The 24310-nt window shown below is 45.5% G+C and overlaps 1 protein-coding gene across 3 annotated transcripts in view; it reads right to left on the bottom strand.

Annotated features, from left to right (window-relative positions):
* The window catches only part of RELA (RELA proto-oncogene, NF-kB subunit), an 85541-nt gene that overhangs the window by 38229 nt on the left and 23002 nt on the right, over positions 1-24310 (bottom strand). For all 3 annotated transcript variants that reach the window (XM_083164288.1, XM_083164289.1, XM_083164287.1), the window contains 2 exons: positions 16280-16434; positions 5990-6138 (listed from right to left, as the gene is read on the bottom strand). In XM_083164288.1, the coding sequence (XP_083020414.1) occupies positions 5990-6138; positions 16280-16434 (304 nt within the window). The remainder of the gene's footprint in view (positions 1-5989; positions 6139-16279; positions 16435-24310) is intronic.

Here is a 24310-nt window from a genome sequence, read left to right as displayed (position 1 = left end):
ATGCGCTGGGTTCACCGTTTCAAACCATTGTCCCCAATGGGTTAAACGTTGAATTCGAACTGAGGCATTTTTTATAGCAACACATTTCTATTCCTGGTTTTATCATTTTTTATGGAAATAGTATTATGGTGTTATGTATACGAAATTTTAGATTCATTCTGTATTTATTGTCAAGACGTGAAGTTTATGAAATTTTAAATGTATTTTTATTGTTCACATATTACCCTTCGATGCATTTTGTATAATGTGGTATCTCTGTTCCATAAATTAGGAACATTTAAGCACTCGTAATGATTATAAATTCGCAGTGGAACGCAAATCAGTTTCGTATCTGTGATTGACACGCACGGCCATCTTGGTTTTTCTTGTATCTGTATGGCCGAATATATCCAAGTTTAAAAATACACTTGTTAGCAGGTTATATTTATGCCTCCACACCATTGATGTCCCCATTACTACATATGCATCTAAAGTAACCTGTTTGGGTTAATCTACAAACCCCCGCTGTCCACTATTTTAGTGGAACGCATTCTCAGGCGTCTGGAACGCACGGCCATATTACTTCCGGCCTAGCGCTTCCGGACACCGCAATTCAACGTCACACTAGTGACACTCGGCTGTTATTTAAACGCCGCAGTAGTATGCATCTCCACACTTCTGACGAAGGTATTTATACCGAAACGCGTTAAGTGTGGACTACTGAACTGGATTCCCCTGGTCAGGACGGCTTCCCCAACAAGGTACCGAGTGGTCACTGGTCCGGACCTAGTGCCACTAAGTAACTTTGTATTACCAACGGTGTATGCTGCCTTGCCTTAAGGATATCCCTTTCATGCTTGTTTATGTTTATTCATTGTAAGTGCAAAATTTTTATTAAATCCTGTTTATTTTAAAAACGTTATTTGCACTATCCTCTGCTTGTTTCTTTGCATGATCTTTGGATTAATTGAGGACGCTGCTCCCTACATCATTGCCTACATCATTGCCTTTGATTGACCTTTGAAAATTGGACTGGTATATGGTGACTGTTTTACTTACCATTTTCACATCAGGTGTGATTAGTGGATGGGAACAACTTTAGCGCTGGACACACCTACTACGTTTTTTTGTCTCTTCGTTCTGGGAGACAAGCCAAGAAGGAGAGTACAACTGCTGCGCCAGAACTGTTTGCTATGTCGCACCGACGGACGGCAGCAAAACCTGCACGTGATTGATGGTTGGTCGGCCTGGTATTGACGGTTCCTACCTGCAGCACGTAGGACCCACGACGCGACCAAACGAGCAGCGGGTATGCGCATCAGATTGGATCAAAGAAATGACAAAAAAGCCCAAAAGTACATACAATCTACATAAAATCGGTCGCAATTCGATCAGGATTGAGGGAAAATCGTCCTGGTGTACCCAGCATTAGTTTTGTAACACCACTAGTAGCATATCCGAGTAACCTGGGAAACCAGCAGACCTGAGTTGAAAAATATTCAAGGCAGGCAAGTGCTGAACTCCAGTTTGTACTTCTGGGAGACAACATTCCATACCCAGGAATCCTGGCAGGAAAGATGCCAGACGTGACCGAAGAACAGCAACCTTGACCCTACCTTTAGCCGTTTTCCCCTACCGGCATTGGAGGTGCCGTTGGGCTTACTCTGAAACCTGCCCCCATGAAAGGACTGCAAGGGGGGTTCGGGAAGGACAGTCTGACAGGCAGAGTTGCTGAGGTGAGGAAGATGGATTTTCCAGCCATGGCTTTAGTAATCCAAGCATCCAATTCCCCTCCAAACAACCACTCCCCTGTAAAGTGAAGTGCCTCTACACTCTTTTTGGATTCAGCATCAGCCATCCATGTACGCAGTCGTAAGGATCTGCGTGGTGAGACCACCACCACTATAGTGGAGGTTCTGGCGTTAATGACGCCGACCTCCTTAAAAGGTATCACAAAGGACACGTGTGGTATCCTGAATGTGTTTAACCAGGGTTGTCATATCAACCAGGGTCTTTCCACCTGCCAAGCCTTCCTGAATTTGAAAACCTGGTGTTACATACAGTGCACCTTCTCCCCATAATGAAAGAAAGTCACACTTGTACACAGATATACAGATGCAGCGCTGTTCATCTTTGCAGGGGCTGGCGAAACAATTCGCAACCCCCAGCTCCCGCCAGGGGATTCACGCCCCCCCTTGGCAACGGAGCTCCCTGCCACCGGCCGCCGCAAGAGCCGGTCTCCACCGCCGCCCGACCCCCCCCCCCCCCCCAACCCAGCCCGTCTCCCTGAAGCAAAGATGACCAGGCAGCCGAGAGACTGGGACGCACGTTTAATAGAGTTTCAGTCCACCAGCGCTCGCCAGAGGGGACGTTCTGGCGGGCACTGGGCAAGGACAAGGCTGGCTCCATCTGTACACACAGTATAGCCACATCGAAGGCATGCTGCATGTCCACATAATTAAAAGTTTAAAATAATGAAGAAAATTCTTTGGAACTCCAGTGTGCATTCCTCTCCGGAGGGCACACTTTTCTAAACTGAGCGGAGGAGGCATAGAGGGGAGGAGCCAGCACACCATGTTTGAAGTTTTATGTGCACAGGCTCCTTTGGACCACATCTATACACCATAGTACTAAGTGAATCCCCAGTATCCCTTATGGATGAGAAAATATTTTTTTTTCCATTTTGTAATAACGCTGTAGCATAACAAAATGTGGAAAAATTTAAGCGATGTGCACGGTATTGATAAACTGAACTTTGCTAAATTTTAAGTTCAATATTTTTTGTAAATATATATAAAAAAATATCTATTCTTTTTGTAACCTAACTGTAAAATAGAGAAAAATGTCATAATCCAGAGAGATTTATGGATTTGTTAAAAATAATCTAAAAAGGTGCCCACACACTAAGATATCTTTAATGATATTGCCGTTTTAGACAGATTGGACTGTTGGCCTTGGTTGCCGATTCCTTCTACTAGCAGAAAGATCAAAACCTGCACTAAACAATTTGACAAACATTACAACAAAAGTAAATAGGTGGAATATATAAGTGCTAAAGAATGGTGTTAACAAAAACGTAACTTCCCTTCTTGATGGCGAAGTGGAGATTCTTAGATATCTAAATTTCAAACTTTCTCTATGTACATGCAGCCATGAGGGAAATCATAAAGCTGAAAAAAAAAAAAACACCTCATATTGTAGTATGTCCAAATAAATTATGTCTGACACCTCAGTGCATGGGGTGTCTAGAAGTGTCAGTATATGGGGTGTCTAGAAGTGTCCTTTCACCCGCTGGGAACAAGAAGGTTGTCGTACCAAACTCGCATGTGTGAGAATTGGAAACCACTTATAAAAAAGGTATCTTTGTATTCTTACTGGTATCGTACCCAAACTCACAGTGTGTCGCAGTTTATCTTCATACAAAAAGGTATCTACACTTTATGAAAGATCAACTGCGACACATTGTGAGTTAGGGTACGATCCTAATTCAGCGGGAGGAACGACACCCCATATAGAGAACTGTACATGGAGGTGATTTCCCTCATGGCAACATCTACATGGAAAAAGTAGATAATCTAGACTGAACGACACCCCATATAGAGAACTGTACATGGAGGTGATTTCCCTCATGGCAACATCTACATGGAAAAAGTAGATAATCTAGACTATCTAGACATTTAAGAATCTCGTCAAGAAGAGAAGTTATGTTTTTGTTAACACCACTCTATAGCGCGCATATATATATATATATATATATATATATATATATATATATATATATATATATATATATATATATATATATATACATATATACATATATATACACACACATATATATACATATATATACATACATATATATATACTGTACATACATACATACATATACATACATACATACATACATACATATATATATAGAATGCAGTTTTCAAAGATCCACAGGAACACCAATGAATGGTCAACGTTTCAAAATTTTTATTATTTTGTCATCAGGATGACAAAATAATAAAAATTTTGAAACGTTGACCATTCATTGGTGTTCCTGTGGATCTTTGAAAACGCTGTGAGTGCCGCACCATATCCGAATATATATATATATATATATATATATATATATATATATATATATATATATATATATATATATATATATATATATACACACATACACACACACACACACACACACATATATATATATATACATACATGACGGTGGGGTGGTGCGGCACTCTCAGCAAAAGAAAGACTCGGTACACTTGTATCAAGTGTACCGAGTCTTTCTTTTGCTGAGAGTGCCGCACCACCCCACCGTCCTGTCTACTACCCCAGTGAGGGCACCCAGCCAAGCACAGCTTCATTTAGCGCTGCGGCGCAATCATGAGTGCCGGTCTTCCATTATATATATATATGGCAGCACGGATGGTGTAATGGTTAGCATTACTGCCTCACAGCGCTGAGGTCATGGGTTCGATCCCCACCATGGCTCTAACTGTGCGGAGTTTGTATATTCTCCCCGTGCTTGCGTGGGTTTACTCCGGGTACTCCGGTTTCCTCCCACAATCCAAAAATATACAGATAGGTTAATTGGCTTCCAACAAAATTAACCCTAGAATGTCTGTGTGTGCATGTACATATGGTAGGGAATATAGATTGTAAGCTCCACTGGGGCAGGGACTGATGTGAATGTTCAAATATTCTCTGTAAAGCGCTGCGTAATATGTATGCGCTATATAAGAAACTGTTAATAAATAAATAATAAATGAATTGATCAATGCATTTAAGCCTGCAGCCCCCTTCAAGGGACCCCACTGTTCTGCAGGTCCTACCACTATCGCTGAAAATGGCTACAATACACATAGCTATCACATCAATGTAAAAGGTGAGTGCCGATGTTAAGTGTATATATTGTTTATTAGATTAATTTTTTAAATTAGTCTTATTGTGGTCACATTCTCTCATGCACCATGTTTTAACTAAGATTCCATAGCTTATGTTAACCATTTCAATAGATGATTAGTGACAGGTGTGGTGGTAGCTGCTCACCTATAAAAGCAAAGTGTGCTGTGAGCTTCAGACCAGATAGCATGCCTGGAATCAAACATTGATGTGATAGCTATGTGTATTGTAGCCATTTTCAGCGATAGTGGTAGGACCTGCAGAACAGTGGGGTCCCTTGAAGGGGGCTGCAGGCTTAAATGCATTGATCAATTCATGAACCAAATCTCCACTATTTATTATCAGTTAATTTAGTGTGTGCAGAGCCCCTACAATGTATATATATATATATAGATATCTATCTATCTATCTATCTATCTATCTATCTACATACATACACACACACATATACATACACACACACACACACACACACACACATTCCACCTATATTATTTTGTGATTGTAAGAGAGGGGTGATCCTCTAATACAGTGGTTCTCAACCTCATCCTCAGGGCCCCCCAACAGGTCACCCTGCAGGTGCACTCCTTATTCACCAACACATTTTAAAAGATCCACAGGTAGGGCTAATTACTTCACTTGTGATTCTGTGTGGTGACCTAGAAAACATGAACTGTTGGGGGACCCTGAGGCCCGAGGTTGAGAACCACTGCTCCAATAGGTGTCGAGTAGATATAGCAGCTGTGCCAAAGGGTGAAAAGTTTAAATACACTAATCCAATTTCACACACATTGTTTCGTGACACAATGAACAAGGTCATGGACAATGAACAATTTGGGGACACTTTGCCTGCCCACTCCCTTTCTCCATGTTCCCCATGTCTTTATGATGAATTGTGATGTTTTTTTTTTGGTACAAAGCATTAGTGAATGACCCATCTAGAACCTTGACTCTGTACAATTTGTATGTGTGTATGCACAATATAATTTGACTGGGAGTGTTCAGGAGTCCAAAGAATTTTGTTAACCAGATCTGATCCATGCCAAATTCATTCTGTGTGTGGTCAACTTTAGACGATAACCCAGACTAACTTGGACTTACTTACCTGTGAATATTGCGATCAGGCGATAGATCAGCCTCATAATAGCCATCCTTGCAATCCTTTCCAACCAATTCATGTGGATGTGGTTTATAGGGGGAGTCCTTTGTGACCAGAGATATTCTTACACGGGCTGGTCCTTGGTAATTGTTTATCTGAAAATGTAATAGTATAAAGGAGTTAAAGTGGATTGCAAACGGAGAAAGTATTTTCTTTACTGTGCACATAGAAGTCAACTAGTAAAAATTATTGGTTATGCACACGATGACTAAAAAAAGACCATGACCAGTGACAGAGCTGGCTCCTATAGGCTAGCATATTAATTTCCTGTGCCTAAACCAATGTCTAGGAGTAATCTAAAAATGTTGCAGTTATTATGCTTAGTGAAAAAATGTGGGTCACGGGGACCCCTCACTTTATACAGTTGGGGTCCTAATCCACTGTTTCTGGGTCCCACCAGATATTATGCTTTTGAGCCCCACTACTGTCACTATGCCTCTTACAAGGGCAGAAGCAAGAATGAGTGGAGTGAGAAGAAATGAGGGTGTCAGGGAAAGAGACAGCATAAAAGAGAGGAGCACGGAAAAAAAAGCGAGCGAGAAAGAGGGCTTCATGGATAAAAGAGGGAACGAGAGAAAGAGGGAGGTGTGCGAGGGTGTCAGACAAAGAGGGAAGAGCAAGAGAGGGAGGGTTGCGAGCGTGTCAGGGAGAGATGGGGCTGAGGTGAAAGAGGGTGAGATAACGGGTTGCGAGAGGGGTGATCGGACTGAGGGCGAGATGGCGGATGACAGTTGTTGAGCCGACTGCAGGCAAGGTGATCGGCGGCAGGTCTCCTTCCAGCATTGAATCTATGTTACAAAGCCGTGTGCTGTCCTGCTCCATGTCACTCTCCTGTTTAACAGCGCTGGTCACCCGTGCTCTCCTGTAAGAGCACCAGCGGCAGAAGGCCCGTGTCCAGATCTTCAAATAGCGGCTCCCCACCAGTCTACATGCATCCAAGCAGCACAGAGCCCTGGGCTTCTCTCTGTTCTCTGTGGCAGCAGGGTGTCTGGCTCAGCCATGCTGCAGTTCACGCAGATGGCTCATGGACAGCAGCTGCTGCTGACAACCTCTGCCCGGCCACTGAGGACACGAGGGAAACGGGGATTTTGTACTTACCGTAAATCCTTTTCTCCGAGTCCACAGGTGTCACTGGAGTTACACTGGGGAATAGAAGGCGACCACAGGGAGCATGGGCACTTTAAATATAAATTAGTGTGACCAACTCCTCCCCATCTACTTCCCCTCCCAGGCAGTCAAAGATTGTGCCCGGAAGGATCAGGAAGATATAACACACTTCCAAAGAGGAGGTTTATCACAACAGAACATCATTCAATACGTTTAGTAGAAAAAGAAAAACCGCGAAAAAACATCTCACACACACACACACACACCACAGAGTTAACATTAGGTCAAATAACCGTATACAGTAGAAACCCTGACAAGGGAAAACTCCAAAAGGTTACCTGAGAGAAACCTAACCATGAACATATAATGGTGGAGAACAGCACTGAGGCGGGCGTCCAGTGACACCTGTGGACTCGGAGAAAAGGATTTACCGTAAGTACAAAATCCCTGTTTCTCCTTCATCCACTAGGTGTCACTGGAGTTACAATGGGGACGTCCCAGAGCTTTCAACCCAGGTGGGTGAGCGATGAGAACCCCTCAAGACAGAGTGGCCAAACTGAGAAGCTGGCGCTGCAAATGGTATCAAACCTATAGAAGCGAACAAAGGTTTGACGAACAAAGGTTTGACGACCTGACCACGTAGCAGCTCGGCATAGTTGTTGGAGGGAAACCCCACGGGCAACCGCCCATGACGGACCCACGGATCTAGTGGAGTGCGCCCCTATGGTAGAAGGAGGCGTCCGAGATCCAGCAATGTACACCTGACGTATTGTCAGACGGATCCACCTGGCCAGCATCTGTTTGGTAGTTGGCCACCCATGACGTACAGGGCCATAGGTGACAAACAAGACATCCAACTTGCGAAAAGAGGCCGTGCAAGAGATATAGATACGCAGGGCCCTAACCTCATCCAAGGACCTTTCCTCTGGCTAAGCCTCCGAGAAGGCCGGGACCACAAAGGGTTGGGTCACGTGGAACACTGAAATATCCTTTGGTAGTAAAGATAGACTGGTACGGAGCTCTGCCCGGATGAAACTGAAGGAACCGAGACGAAAAGAAAGTGCTCCCAATACCGAGACTCTTCTGGTTGAAGCCAGAGCTAACAGAAGAACCACCTGCCAAGTAAGCGAACGAAGATCCACATCTTCTAAAGGCTCAATTACTGACGATTGTAAGTATCTGAGAACCAAATCCAGGTCCCAGGGTACCGTAGGCGGACGAATAGGAGGCTGTAGCCTCAGAACCCCTTGGAAGAAGGTCGGTACTTCTGGGATGAAGGCTAACCGTTTTTGGAAAAATATGGAGCGGGCCGAAACCTAAACTTTCAAGGAATTCAGCCTTAACCCAAAATTCAAACCCGCCTGCAGAAACCGGAGAAGTCTAGCCTTCTCGAACAGGGTAGTGGATACCTCACGCCCCTCGCACCAAGCCACGTAAGATCTCCAAATCCTGTGGTAGTGTCTCGAAGTGACTTCCTTTCTGGCACTCATCATGGTAGGTATAACTGCTCTTGGAATACCTGCTTGCCTTAAGATGGACCTTTCAGCAGCCACGCCATCAAATTAAGACTTCCTAAATCTGGAAAGATGAAGGGTCCCTGACTGAGGAGGTCTTCTTGAAGAGGTAGAGGCCACTGCAGAAGAGCCGTCAGGTTAGTGTACCAAGAGTGCCAAGGCCAATCCGGCGCTAACAGAAGGGCCGTTACTCCCTCCCTCCGTATGCGTTGTAATACCCGAGGTATCAACGGGAATGGAGGAAACAGGTAGACAAACTGGAACGGCCATGGAGCGACCAGAGCGTCCAACCCCATGGCCTGTGGGTCTCGAGTCCACGCAAAGTACCTTGGAAGCTGGAAATTGTGACGGGATGCCATCAGATCCACCTGCGGGCGGTCCCAACAATGCACTAAGGTCTGAAACACCCCTGGGTTGAGACACCATTCTCCTTGGTGGACATCCTGCCGACTTAGGAAGTCTGCCTCCCAATTGTCTACACCGGGTATGAAGACTGCTGACAAAGCCTGAGCATGGGCCTGAGTCCACAGGATGATCCTGCTCACCTCCTTCATGGCCGCCTGGCTTCAAGTGCTGCCCTGTTTGTTGATATAGGTGACAGGGGCAGGGACCAGAGCTTTTGTTAAGCCCTGTACAGCAGAAGCCAAAGAGGCATGCTGGCTTCTGGCAGTCTATCTCTTTGAGCTGCTGAGAGCTCAGTAGACAACTGAGACATGACATCAGCAAGTTGTGATGCCCAGACAGGGGTCTGCACAGGATACTGCGGTAAAGGGGGGTTAACAGTGCATTTATCACAGTGAGACTCCCTCTTTAGAAGGTGTAACTTTTGCATTACACTTCTTGCAAATAACCCTCTTGGAGTTACCCCCTGCCATTGTAACAAGAACCAAGTAATCCCCACACACTACCACACTTAAACAGAGAGTAGGTATAGGATAGCCAGCCAGAAGTACCAGAAGGGAGAGACAGTAAAAGAAAAGGGAGCGGTCACAGAGCCTAAACGGCATTATGGTATATAATACAGGAGCGCTATGGCCCTGTTTGAAACACAGCCCAAACTGTCTTCACTCCGCTCTAAACCCCACTGTAACTCACAGACCGGGTAGAGCACATGTCTTCAACCTGTGGCCCTCCAGATGTTCTGGAACTACATGTCCCAGCATGCCCTGACAGTTTTGGCATGCTCTTATAGGAAAAATATGTGGCAATGCATGTTGGAACATGTAGTTGCACAACATCTGGAGGGCCACAGGTTGAAGACCCATGGGGTAGAGCTTTCAGCAGGACGGTCACCAGGAATCGCCAACTGTAGTCTTAGGCAGGGATATACAGCGCAATAAAGAAGCCTCCAGCAGCGTGTTCAGCGGCACCAATGTACAGAAAATGGCCGCCGTGACATGCAGGAAACGCCGGAGTATGCCAGGGCTTGCTGGGAGCCGCGCGGTAACTCCAGCCCCCACCCGGCAGCTCCATCTCCTATAATGGCGCCAGGTTTAAATAAACCCTCTGCTGCACTGCTGTTTGTGTCACTGACCTCCCTCTAACAGGGAGGCAGGGTAATACTCACAGTTGCTGCGGCACGCAGTCGGCGGTGGGGCTGGGGGAGGATCGGGTGCGTGCCTCATGAGCGGTGCCCGTTGTATCTCCAGAGACGGTGGTCTCTGTCAGCCAGGGAGCCGGGTGCAAACCATGGCAGCAGCCGGCTCCCTCTGGCAGGCTCCCGTGTCGCAGGCAGATAGTAGCAGCAACTATCTGCCGGTCCTCAATGGCAATTCTTGCTGCTTTATGCCCTAATTACAAAAAAGCCCTGGAGAGGAGTCACATCTCCTTCTCCTTTTCGGGCAAAATCTAAGACTGCCTGGGAGGGGAAGTAGAAGGGGAGGAGTTGGTCACACTAATTTATATTTAAAGTGCCGATGCTCCCTGTGGTCGCCTTCTATCCCCCAGTGTAACTCCAGTGGCACCTAGTTGATGAAGGAGAAAACTTAAATCTCTCTACACCAGCTGCAGCAGAGCATGTCCCCAGGGAACCACTTAGATTTAAAAACTAAGCCCTGTGTGCACAATTTGGAGTAAATCACGTGCGTATTTGCAATCACTGAGTTGTTTCAGCCACAGGTCTTCAGACCTTCTATTCTCTGAAGAACTTTGCCCACTCCTATTTGTGTCACACATATTGTTGCCACTAGCTATTGTAACAAGTTACAAAAAAAAAAAAAAAAAAAAAGAAGTATTACCATATTCCCATCAAATTTATAGGATAGCTATGAGTAAGATTAAGAAAATCAGAAAAGCAAGGTGTGGAGCGCTAAAAAATGGTTTGGATCAATATGGTAGTATAAAACGGTACTTGTGAGTTATCCGGGCTGCCGATTTTTTCATCGCGCCCGAAATCGGGGGCATCGCGTCGGTCGTGGCCGTTATAAGGAGCCGCGACGCGATGCCCACGATTTCCCATAGACAGTAATGTTAAAAGACGCGATGGACCCGATTTCCGACACGATTTCCCATAGACAGTAATGTTAAAAGACGCGATGGACCCGATTTCCCATAGACAGCAATGTTAAAATAAAATTACAATGTGAAATTGGCCAATATGTTTTTAAAATAAATGTTTCATGGCCCCCCACCACCGTTAACGCCACCCCGCTATTGACGCCAACCCGAAGCGTGGCGAGCGCAGCGAGCCCGCGAGGGGCGGCGGTACGCGTCCTCCGACCTTTTCATGCCCTACTATCCACTAGGGCGTGGAGTGAGAATAGAATAGTGTGGCGAGCGCAGCGAGCCACCGAGCCCGAAGCGTGGCGAGCGCAGCGAGCCCCGCGAGGGGACGCGGACACCTTCACAGGTCTCCGCGTGCCCTTGCGGGCTTCACAGGTGTCCGCGTCCCCTCGCTGCGCTCGCCACGCTTCGGGCTCGGTGGCTCGCTGCGCTCGCCACACTATTCTATTCTCACTCCACGCCCTAGTGGATAGTAGGGCATGAAAAGGTCGGAGGACGCGTACCGCCGCCCCTCGCGGGCTCGCTGCGCTCGCCACGCTTCGGGTTGGCGTCAATAGCGGGGTGGCGTTAACGGTGGTGGGGGGCCATGAAACATTTATTTTAAAAACATATTGGCCAATTTCACATTGTAATTTTATTTTAACATTGCTGTCTATGGGAAATCGGGTCCATCGCGTCTTTTAACATTACTGTCTATGGGAAATCGTGGGCATCGCGTCGCGGCCCCTTATAACGGCCACGACCGACGCGATGCCCCCGATATCGTGTCTTTTAACATTACTGTCTATGGGAAATCGGGGGCATCGCGTCGCGGCCCCTTATAACGGCCACGACCGACGCGATGCCCCCGATTTGGAGCTAAATCGTGGGCATCGCGTCGGTTGGGTGTCCTTAAGTTAACCAAACTTAAGGACCAAATCGGCAGCCCGGATAACTCACATGTACCTATAAAATTAACAATCTATTTATTGCATGGTAAGAAGTGGAATGGGTCCACTAAACAGGTATATAACCGTGTACCCAGTTTACAAATCAAACTCAAATAAAATCAGCAGGTGCTCCCTGACATGTTTCGCTGTCTAAGTGACAGCTTTTTCAAAGACAGCGAAACACGTCAGGGAGCACCTGCTGATTTTATGCTGCTGATTCTATTTGGGTTACTGGCAAATAGGATATTTTGAGCCTTAGAGGAATGCACTGGTACGACAATACTGGACTGTCTGTTGGACTTTTCTACCACTGATACCATCTATTTTTTGGGGACACCACCACCTGCATACGAAGGATCGCAGAGGCGCATCTCGTCGAGGATACCCACAATTCCAGTGGGTCAATACCCTTCCTCCAGCGATACCCTTCCTCCAGTGATATTGATCCAAACCATTTTTTAGGGCTCCACACCTTGCTTTTCCATTTTTCCATTATACAGGGGCCTGACACCCCCTAGAGGAGCTGCTTGACAAACCACCCTATTAAGCGCCTGTTTACTATTAGCTTCGGCTATTGGTACACCTTCTTCAGATTAAGAAAATCAGAAGTTAAATAACGGTTACAATAGTTATGATTAAACACACAAGTCGACTTAAGGCCCTCATACACTAAGGCAATGTATCGCAAATAAATTTTGCATGCTTTATCTCCTGAAATGACCTGCACACGATCCACTTCACACTTCACAGCCCCAGGATAAGATGTATCCTTGGTGCAGTGGGGATAATCTTCAGATACATATTTCAGTTCGGAATGTTAATGTCTCGATAATGAATTGAAATAGTGTGAAGAAAAAGGGCCAAATCATACAAGTGTATGCCCACCATTGTGAAAACAATTACAGACTATATAGAAAGAAATGTATACAACCAGCACTTGCCAATTATATCAGACAAATAAGAAAACAGGTTTGTCAGCCCAGAAAAGGTCAGTTGAGATATAGGAAATAAAAAAAATTCAATAGATTGTATAGTCCATTTGATAAGATGTGGGAATCGATCCCCACATTTTATGCAGATTACTTTAACCCCTTCACGACATTGCCTTTTAAGGTAATTTTTTTTTTTTTTTCCTCCTTGCGTTCAAATAAGCGTAACTTTTTTAATTTTCCGGCTATATAGACACATGAGGGCTTTTTTTTTGCGGGACAAGTTGTACTTTTTAATGGTACCATTTACTATACCGTATAATATTCTGGGGAATCAGGAAATAATTCAATGTGGGGTAAAAAGAAAAAAAAACGCAATTCCACAATTTTGCGCTGGTTCCGGTTTTTTTGGAGTTCATAGTTCGTTTAAAATGATGGGTTATCTTTATTCTATGGGTCGTTACGATTCCGGTGATACCAAACTTATATAGTTTTCGTTACGTTTTACGACTAAAAAAAAAAATAGAATATGTTACGGTTTTTCGAATTTGCGTCGCGTCGCCATGTTCTGCGGCTTATAACTTTTTTATTTTTCCACCTACGGACCTGGGTGGGGGCTCATTTTTTGCGGGCTGAAGTGTACTTTTTAATTAATACCATTATGGGATATGGGCGACTTTCTGATCTCTTTTAGCTATTTTTTTTTGGGTAGGCGATGCAACCAAAAAACGTAGTTTTGGCGTTGGGGATTATTTTCCGTTTACGCCTTTAACCGTGCGGGATAACTAATGTTATATTTTAATAGATCGGACTTTTAGGAACGCGGCGATACCAAATATGTTTATTTTTTTTATTTTTTATTTATTTTTATTTGGGAAATGGGGAAAGGGGGGTGATTTGAACTTTTAATATTTTTTTATTTATTTTTTATTTTTAAACTTTTTTTTTTTTTTTTTTTTACTTTTACTACAAGGCCCCCTAGTGTACTTGACCACTAGGGGGCGCGATCGCCTGTACTAGGTTCAGCCATAGAGCTCTATGGCTGAACGTAGTGATTTTATGCACTTCCTATTACATCCTGCCTGAGGCAGGATGTAATAGGTATGCATACACGGCCAGCACAGGGGTCTACATTAGACCCCTGGCTACCATGGCAACCGATCGGCACCCTCCGATCTCGCTGCGGGGGGCCCCGATCGGCGCCGGAGGGGGGCGCCCCCCCTCCGATCAGCTATTTAAGCACTGCGGGCGCTTTGCCCGCGGTGCTTAAAGGGTTAAACGGCCACGATCGGCGAACTCGCCGCTCGTGGCCGTGAGAGCAGGGACCTGGCTGTAATATACAGCCATTACCTGCTCTCTTTCAAGCCAGCTCACTCCGTGAGCTGGCTTGATTCCCCCGCAACCGACATATGACGTATATATACGTCATATGTCGTGAAGGGGTTAAGTGTATAGCGGTCACAATAAGTTCATCTGACATGATAAAATAGCACTGCCACTGCAACCTAAAGCTGTGTACAGACTGTGCAATTTTGGCTTACGATTTCAGTAAAACAATAAGTAATGTTGAATAAAGATGTACGTCATAAAGTCCAAACTTTTTTATTTTACTTTAAAATAACCTGTTCGATGCTTCCGTCTCCCAAACTGGGATTTTTTCCCCTTATTTTACTTTGAGCCAAGTAAAGATTACATAGGACATTATTTTGCCACCTGAAAGTTCCTTATACTGTTAAATCGACTAGTAAGTTAGCCAAAATTGCTAACTCTAAAGTGTTAACTCTGCGTGTGATACCGATGCACTGCCCCACATGGTCAGTATTGCAAGTAAAGATAGACTGTGCAATTTTGACTGTGTGATTCCCCTTTAACTTCCCAGAGCACAGAACGATAATCTTGACTATCTTCAGTTATGATTTTTTTTTTTTTTTATTGACTTGTTTGCAGTCTATAGGTGTGTACACATGGTGCAATTTATTATTAGGTTTCTCCATCAGTGGTGTCTTTACAGCCATTATACCACAAAGTCACGCAGTCTCCACTGAACATCTGATGTTGAGAGGTCTTTATTGCTATTTAGTCTCAGTGATAGGTTTACTGAGCCGGTAGAGTAATAGGACTGTAACATGGGTTTCTACAATGAGATTAGCAAAACTTTCAAACTTGTTCCAATATGAATGAACTTCTTTTAATGTATTGATGGACAGGTTTATCTTTGCTATGTTAAGTTGTTCTTGCTATTATGGACTGCAACAGCCAGGAAAGATGGCCTTCTGCTATATAAAGCAATTTAAAGACCTACACCTACCGTGCATCAGTCATTTACAAGCAAGGCCATTCCATAAATTTACTAGGACATTTACTAAACGTGACTTTATAAATGATTATTGGTACTTCTGTATTAGCAGGGCGCCCATTACGTAGTGGTGTATTGAGAATACCAATACACCACTATGCTGGCTACGTAAACTACGGAAATTTACGCAAATTCTGAAAACTACGTAAGTGGAGCTGTGCGAATACATAATGGATCCTATACCCATTATCCACGTGGGCGTGGAGTTAATTTTATAAAGTGTGGCGAGCACAAGCGAGCCCCCCCCGAGGGGACACAGATATGTCCGTATCAAATTGTGTTAGTGGGTGGTGGGTGGTGTGTGTGTGTAGTGCATTATACTTACCTCACTGATGTCCCCGGTGCCAGCGTTCCCGTCCTCCAGCACTCTGCTCCCCGTCCGCCATGACAGTCCCCGCAATGTAGGCAATTAGTGTAGTGCCGCTGGGGGAGCAGGGAAACCACGTGATGCTCCCCCAGCGGCATTACACTGAATTACATCCCTTGCTGGCATGACGCGTCTGCACCGGCCGCCCGCCTGCCGGGATCTCCCCCCTCCGCGCGGTCGCCGTTGAAGCTCCGGCAGCCGCCCTTAAACTCGCTGGGATGTCCCCCCTCCACCTGCTGAAGCGATCTCCCCCCCTCCGCAAGTAACTAACGAATTAGCAGGGCGCCCCGCAATGGCTACGCTGACAACGTAGCCTAAGTTTCGCTGTCAGCGTAGCGTAGCCGGGCGCCCGGCTAATACATAAGTACCTTATTATTTAATCATTGTTGTTCAACATCCTCAACTCTCAATGAAAGCTACATGTTGATGTTGCAATAAAGCTGGTAAATGAAACCTTTGGCCCTCCAGCTGTTGATCTACACATCCCAGCATGCTCCTTACAATTGAATAACATTTGGGATTTTGTAATGACCTTAATAGTGGGATGAGTTTTTGTTGTATCTGTACTTCTCTCGCCGGGAATGCTTCCAGCAGAGCGTCCTTCACACTTATAGCGAAATCGCATACCACGTTGCTTCGGCTGTTCAATGATCTCCAGGTAGGGTATGGAAGGGGTCATACCTGAATCTATGCATTTAAAAAAAAATACAACATTATTTTAAGCAGCAAAATTAGTGAAATAAAAACTAAAACTATATATCCAAAGGGTTGGGTTCATTGGGTCGACATTCATTAGGTACACACCCCCAAAAGGTTGACATAGGCAAGGTCGACATGACACAGTATCATCTCGCCATGCTCTGGGAATGGTGCCTTTCTAAATTCGGCACACTGTTTCATTCTCCCTCCACATCTTAGTGGATGGTAGGGCATGAAATACTGCCCGTCGGCTAACCAAAAATAAAAGGGATTATTATAAGAACTTACCGTTCGAATCCCTTTCTCTGATACTATCCTGGTGACACAGCTACACATTGGGATGTAGGAGAGTCCATCTGAGCCAGGCACCTATGCTAAACTCAGAGAGGCAGGCTCCTCCCTTGCGCATCCCATCATGCCTCAGTTCAACTTCCAGAGCACACTAGGATACATTAACTCAGTACAATGCCTGAATATATGTGCACAATTCATTTAAACATAACCATTATAACAGGACAACACATGAAACGGTATGACTTACTGAGCGTAAGGGAGGGATCGCTGTGTCACCAGGATAGTATCAGAGAAAGGGATTCGAACGGTAAGTTCTTACAATAATCCCCTTTTCTCTTTCAACTATCCTGGTGACACAGCTACACATTGGGATGTTCAAGAGCCGGTCCTTTGAGAGGATACGCTCAGGTTTGCAGTTCTCATCACTGCTCGCCCGAATGATGCTTCCTCCGACGCAAACTCATGGAACCTACCAAATTTGGTGAAAGTGTGAACAGATGACCAAGTGGCAGCCCTGCATTCTTGTTCAGCTGTAGCTCCATCGCGCACAGCCCAAGAGACAGCAACCGACCTGGTGGTATGAGCGTTTATCCTGGAAGGCACTGGTCTGCCAACTTTAGTGTATGCAAAAGCAATTACCGACCTCAACCACCTAGCAATGGTCTGTTTCAAGCAGGCCAGCCTTTGTTGTGTACATCGTACAATACCAATAAAGAATCCGTTTTATGGAGATCCTTCACTCTGTACACATAAAGGCGCGAACCACATCCAAATTTTTAAGTCTGTCCCTTTTCCTGGGTTCCTCCGGAGGACTGAACACCGGAAGGACAATCTCCTGGTTTTAAGTGGAATGAAAAAAACACTTTTAGCAAAAACTTAGGAACTGTTCTTAACAAAGCCCTATCCTCATGGAAAATCAAAAATGGAGGCTTACAAGATAATGCTCCTAACTCAGAAACACGCCTAGCTGAGGTCAATTTCCACGTGAGAAACTTCAGGTCAGCCGACCTTAAAGGTTCAAAAGGAGGTTTTGAAGAACTGCCAACACCAGGGACAATTCCCTTGGTGCTACTTGCTGTTTATAAGGAGGTTTCAATCTCATTACCCCCTGTAGAAAGGTCTGCACCTCCGGAACCAAGGCCACTTTCTTTTGGAAGAAGATGGATAAGGCCGAAATCTGAACCTTCAAAGACTGAAGACCCAATCCCGAAGAAAAACCATCCTGTAAACATTCAAGTAATCTTGAAATCTTAAATCTAGAAGTGTGAGCCCTCTGTCACTCACACCACTTAATGTAAGTTTTCCACACTCTATAGTAATTTGCTGATGACACCGGGTTTCTTGCCTTAAATCATAGTAGTTATAACGGCATCTGAAAACCCCTTCTTTAAGTTTGAGGTTTCAATAGCCAAGCCGTTAAATTCAACCGAGCTAGGTCCTGATGAAAAAAATGGACCCTGAGCAGGTCTGGTCATAGATGAAGATGCCACGAACCTGTCGATAATCTCAGAATGTTGGGAGTACCAAGATCTCATTGGCCAATCCGATGCTATCATGACGACACAAATTCCCTGGGATCTCACTCTCTTCAGCACCTGGGTAACGGTCCAAGGTACCGTCATTGCATCCACCGCCCACGCCAGTGAATCCCTGGTCCTGGAACAGAACCTGGGTACTTGACAATTGAGTCTTGACTCAATCAAATCCACTTCGAATGCCCCAGAGAGCCACAATCTCCTGGAACACCTGTGGATGTTATGCCCATTCCCCTTCCAGAAGCTCCTCCCTGCTCAGGAAATACGTTTCCACATTCTTGATTCGTGGAATGAACACCGTCAACAAGCCGAGACATTGATTTCTGCCCATTGAAGAATCCGAAACACTTCCAGCATTGCCATTTTGCTGCGTGTGCCCCCTTGATGGTTCAAATAACCCACCGCCGTGGCATTGTCCGATATAATACGGATAGGAGAACCTTTTAGCCTCTCCTCTGCCTGAGACAATGTCTTCCAGACCGCTCGTAATTCAAATACATTTAATGGAAGTACTGACTCCTCCCTGGACCACAGGCCCTGTAATCTAAAATCCAGAGCCACCACACCCCAGCCCCTGAGACTGGCATCGGTGGTGAACACCAGCCACTCCCACGACTGGAGGGATCGGCCCCACTGGAGAGAGTCCACATCCATCCACCACAGTAGAGCTGACCGCGTTTCCGGCGTCAAGAACACTTTCTCCGTTTTCATGGTCTTGGTGTTCCCTGACCAACATGCCAATATGTTCCACTGAAATGTTTGAGAATGGAACCTGGTATATTGAAGGGTTTTCGAATGTTGCCACCATCTTGCCTAACAACTTCAGACAATGCCAAACAGAGGGGTCTGGTGGTCCCAGAATTTGCCAAACTAGTTGACAAATGTTCTTGGCCTTCGATTCCGGCAGGGACACCCGAAACAAGTGAGTGTCCAGTATGACACCCAAGAACTGAATTCTCGGGGTGGGACACAGGTGAGACTTCTGCAGGTTCAGCATCCAGCCGTGATTTAGCAAAAACTGAATAGCCTCTGAAAGGTCTTGCTGCAATTTCTCTGCAGACTCCGCCTTGAACAATAATCGTCCAAATACGGAATGACAACTATTCCTTTCAATCTGAGGACAGTTGCCATTACCTCCATAATCTCTTTACCAGCCTCTAAATTGTAGTCGGACACCGCTCTCAACTTTTCAGCCAGAGCTAAGGCCTCTGAATCAGGCTGCAATGAAGCACACATGGAGTTTGCCCAAACAATCATAGCTTTGGACACCCATGCAGAAGCAATCATTGGTCTAAGGGTATAACCCACACCTTCAAAAATTGCTTTAAGCCAACCCTCTAGCTTTTTGTCTACAGGGTCTTTGAATGCAGCACCGCCTTGCACCGGCAGCACGGTAGCTTTAGACAACCTATCTACTGGTGCATCTACCAAGGGAACCTTTTCCCATAATTTTACATGCTCCTCCGGCATGGGATATAGGCTTAAAAATCTTTTTGGCATTTGGAGTCTCTTATCGGGCGTTTTCCAAGCCCCTCCCAGCAGATCCTGCAAACCCTTAACCGAGGGAAAGGTAACTGCATCCTTATGCTGTCTTTTGAAAACGCTCTGTGCTGGAGTTTTATTTTCCTCAAACAAATTTAATGCCTGTTATACAGCCAAGATTAAATCTTCAACATCAGGGACAGAACTTTCCACATCATTCCTCTGATCCCAGGACATTTCTGCACCGCTCTCTCCCTCCTCCTCTGAATCTTCATATAAGATAGGAGGAGAGTATAAGGACTGCCTTGAGCCAGTCTCAGGCTCCTTTGAAAACTGCTCCATAAGGGTATTAAATCTGCTTATGCCTTGAGCAGTATCCTGCATTATCTGTGATAAAGGAATGGAGCCAGTGGATTGCTGAGAGGATGACAATGGTCTAGGAGACGTAACCAGCTCATCCCTCTGTTTATTAAATACCTGTACTAAGGCAGTTACCGAAGCTAAAAGCGCTGTGCAGAGAGACCAGACAGTGTTTCTTTGTACACAGGATGCTGACAGGACGCGCTTCTGTCAGTCCCTGCTGCGCTGTCAGTGTGAGGATTCTCCTAGAATCCTCACACTGTGCCTACCTAACTAAGTGTAAATATTAATAAAAAAAAAACACCTAGCCAACTCTCGGTAACAGCCCGCTCAGCATAACACCCACTCCTGTGTGCACCTAAAACTAACTGGGGCATTATGGGATGCGGAAGGGAAGAGCCTGCCTCTCTGAAAGTTTAGCATAGGTGCCTGGCTCCGATGGACTCTCCTACATCCCAAGGTGTAGTTGTGTCACCAGGATAGTTGAAAGAGAAAAAAGGAAAACTCCAATGTTGATCTAACGGCCCTGTCAACATAGACCTATGTCAACCTTACGAGGGTGTTGACCCAATGAATGCCGGCCTAGTGACCGTATACCTAGCCAAAAAAGAAAGCGCGCAAATGACAGCAGCAAAGAAAAATATTGAATAAATATATAATTATTCACTAGTCACCAATCCCCTAAAATGGCAAAGCTGTTGGGACTATGTCATACTAAAGGCCCACACACATTAGTCCACTTTGCCTTAAGGGCAAGTCAGCCCCGATTACCCTTGATCTCATCCCACACCTTTCTGGGAGGGCTACATGTGATATGGCACTAGATGTGCCATTTTTTACATGTGATAAATTGCATGTGATTTATCGCATGTAAAATGACTCCTGGGGGAGTTCAAGTAAACTCTGATGCAATACATCATCGGTGCTAAAAAGCACCTGTGATGTGCCCCTAACTGCTGCACTATTTATTATTTATACTATTAATCTTATGTGCAGCACATCTGACCTGATGCTCACAGAACCACACATCGGGTCGGCGCGGATGCCAAACACATGCGATTTGGCATGATTACTCATCCAGAGTCAGGTAGAATCTAGTCAAATCGCACTAGTGTATGGAGGCCTTTAGGTGTATAGGAAGCAGGGTGGGAGGATGGGGTTGTGTGCAACATAGAAAGGGAGGAGCAGCGTTAGGCTTTTATTATGTGGGAGATATAGATATTACACACACACCTATCTATATCACAGGTTCTCAAAGTCAGTCCTCAGGACCCCACACAGAATAAACTCACAGAATTAGCTCCACCTGTGGATCTTTTAAAATATGTAAGTACTGAGTGCAATTATCGGGTGTCCTGGAAACCGTAAAATGTGTGGGGTCCTGAGGACCGACTTTGAGAACCACTGATCTATAGAAATAAAACAAGTGGTAGGTAGAAGTGCACTCCCAGATAGCAATTATAAATGATAAATGTTGGTGGGTGTCTTCAGCAGGTAAGTTGATGTAGACGTAAAGAAGGAAGCGGCACTCCACAGGTAGGTAAAGAAAACACTATATTGAATACGTAACATGCACACGGAAGGGTCGCTGTTTCAGGACCCAGCGGTCCTTTTTCCAAGACCTTCTATGCATCTTCGAAATACATACATTTAAGCAAGCAGAAAAAGCATAAAGGTATTACCTTAAATAGAGCCAGTCTTGTGTGGGGCGCAGGCCGAGGCTGGGGCAGGACAGACGTTCCGGGAGTCACTTACGGGTCCGCTGCCTATGTCAGCAGAAAGACACCCATTGTCATGGAAACGGCTGACGCTAACTGTCTGCAGCCTCACCGGCCCACGTCCCTATCAATAGACAGAACATTGCAACGATGTAAATAGTATATAAAAAAAAAAAAAAACATAATAAAGTGCATATTGATTTTTAAAAAGCAGTAACAAACTCCGTTGTTAGAGATCAAAGATAAATAAGGAATTTGGTACTTACCGATAATTCCCTTTCGCAGAATCAGCAGGGGCCACTGCAGTCATCACATATGGGGATAGAGTAGGTGGCACTTTAAGAAAACTTTACTGCTGCAGGCTCCTCCCTCCTCTATCCCCACCCAGACCCCAGTCTAAGAAAAACCGTGTCCGAGAGGAGGAGAGAGACCGGGCCAAGCCGGTAGGGAAAAGAGCTTAAAACATAAACAAGGCGAAAATACTACTGTACACAGGACATAGAACAACAACAACTATAGTCCCTATCAGAAAAAAGGAACAGTATGCAACAAGCATATTACTGCAACAAACAGAATGAGCATATCATTCAAACACTAACAAAATGGCAGGAGAACCAGTGCTTGGTGGGCATGCAGTGTCCCCTGCTGATTCGATGAAAGGGAATTATCGGTAAGTACCAAATTCCTTATTTCACCTACATGCAGCAGGGGCCACTACAGTCATCACATATGGAGATATATATCCAAGCTTTTAAGTCCGGGCGGGAGAGCCCTGGGGCTCCTGCAATACTGCCCTGCTAAAAGCTGTAGATGAGCTGGCAAGGGTATCAAACCTATAGAAATGTGCAAATGTGTTTGACCCAGACAAGGTGGCCGCCTTGCACACCTGTGTTAAAGACACACCTCTAGCCATAGCCCATTAAGTACTCACAGATCTCGTGGAGTGGGCCGTCAAACCCGAGGGGGCCCTTTTTTGTGCATACAAATAGGCCTCTCGAATTGTACAACAGATCCAGCGAGCTAGGGTCTGCTTGGACGCTGGCCAACCCTTTTTCAGTGCATCATACAGCACAAAAAGGCAATCAGACTTGTCTGTAAGGCCCGGACCACATCCAGCGAAAAATCCTCACACTGTAGAACCGGTACCACAATAGGTTGATTTAAGTGGAATGCCGAAACTACCTACGGGAGGAAACTTCTATTAGTGCGTAGTTCTGCGTGATACCTGTAGAAAGTTAGAAAGGGATACTTACATGAGAGCGCCTCTAGTTCAGATAACCATGCAAGCAGCATCACGGTCTTCCAAGTCAGTGACTTGAGGTCCATAGAGTCCAGGGACTCGAACACCTCAGATTTCAGGAAAGCCAACACCACTGCCAAGTCCCAAGGTTCTGTTGGGGGGCAGTGAAAGGTGGTTGCAGACGAAGCACTCCTTTTAAGAAGGTTTGGACCTCTGGAATTAAGGCTAACCGTCGGTGAAAAAAACACGGAAAGGGCTGAAATCTGGACCTTAAGAGGAGGCCAGCTTCAACCCCGCCAATAGGCCAGACTGCAGAAATTCTAGAAGGTGAGCAAGGGAAAAGATTGCCTTAGGAGCCTTCCTAGCTTCACACCAGCGGATGTACGTTTTCCAGATGCGATGGTAATGGGAAGCCACAACATCCTTTTTGGCCTTGATCATAGTAGGTATAAACGCCCTGGGTATACCTCTCCTCTTTTATAGTTTGGCTTCAACCGCCATGCCGTCAAACGCAGACAAGGCAAGTCGGGGTAAACAAATGGACCTTGTAGCAACAGATCTTCTTGCAGCGGGAGTCGCCAAGGGTCGTCTACTAGAAGATCCTTGAGGTTGGAGTACCAAATCCGGCGAAGCCAGTCCGGGGCCATCAGAATGGCCTCCGTTGCCTGCCTCTTTATCCGTTTGAGTACTTTTTGTAATAATGGAATAGGTGGAAAAGACCAGGTGGTAGTCCCAAGGAATGGACAGGGCATCCACCGCAACCACTGCAGGGTCCTGAGCTCTGGCACAGTACTGTGGAAGCTTGTGATTTAGCCTGGACGCCATGAGATCGATTTGTGGTGACCCCCATCGGCTGATCAGTTGTTGAAAAACCTCCGGGTGAAGACCCTATTCTCCTGGGTGAAGATCCTGCCTGCTGAGGTAACCCGCCTCCCAATTTTCCACACCTGGGATAAAGATGGCGGAAAACTGAGTGCATAAGATTCCACCCAATTCAGAATTGGGTGAACTTCCCTCATGGCTGTCCTGCACCTGGTTCCCCCTGCCGATTTATGTATGATACAGCGGTGATGTTGTCCGACTGTATTCTTACCGTCTTGCCTATCAGGAGAGCATGTGCTTGAGCCAAGGCCAATCTGATCGCACGCAATTCCAGTATGTTAATTGGTAACCTGGCCTCTTGACTGGTCCAAAGTCCCTGGAAGGTGTATCCAAGAGTCACCGCTCACCAACCC

Source organism: Crinia signifera, chromosome 11 (genome assembly GCF_055691185.1).
Source record: "Crinia signifera chromosome 11, ASM5569118v1, whole genome shotgun sequence".
NCBI classification, from domain to species: domain Eukaryota; kingdom Metazoa; phylum Chordata; class Amphibia; order Anura; family Myobatrachidae; genus Crinia; species Crinia signifera.
Note: the sequence above shows the minus strand (reverse complement) of the source record. Positions and strands in the feature narration are given on the sequence as shown.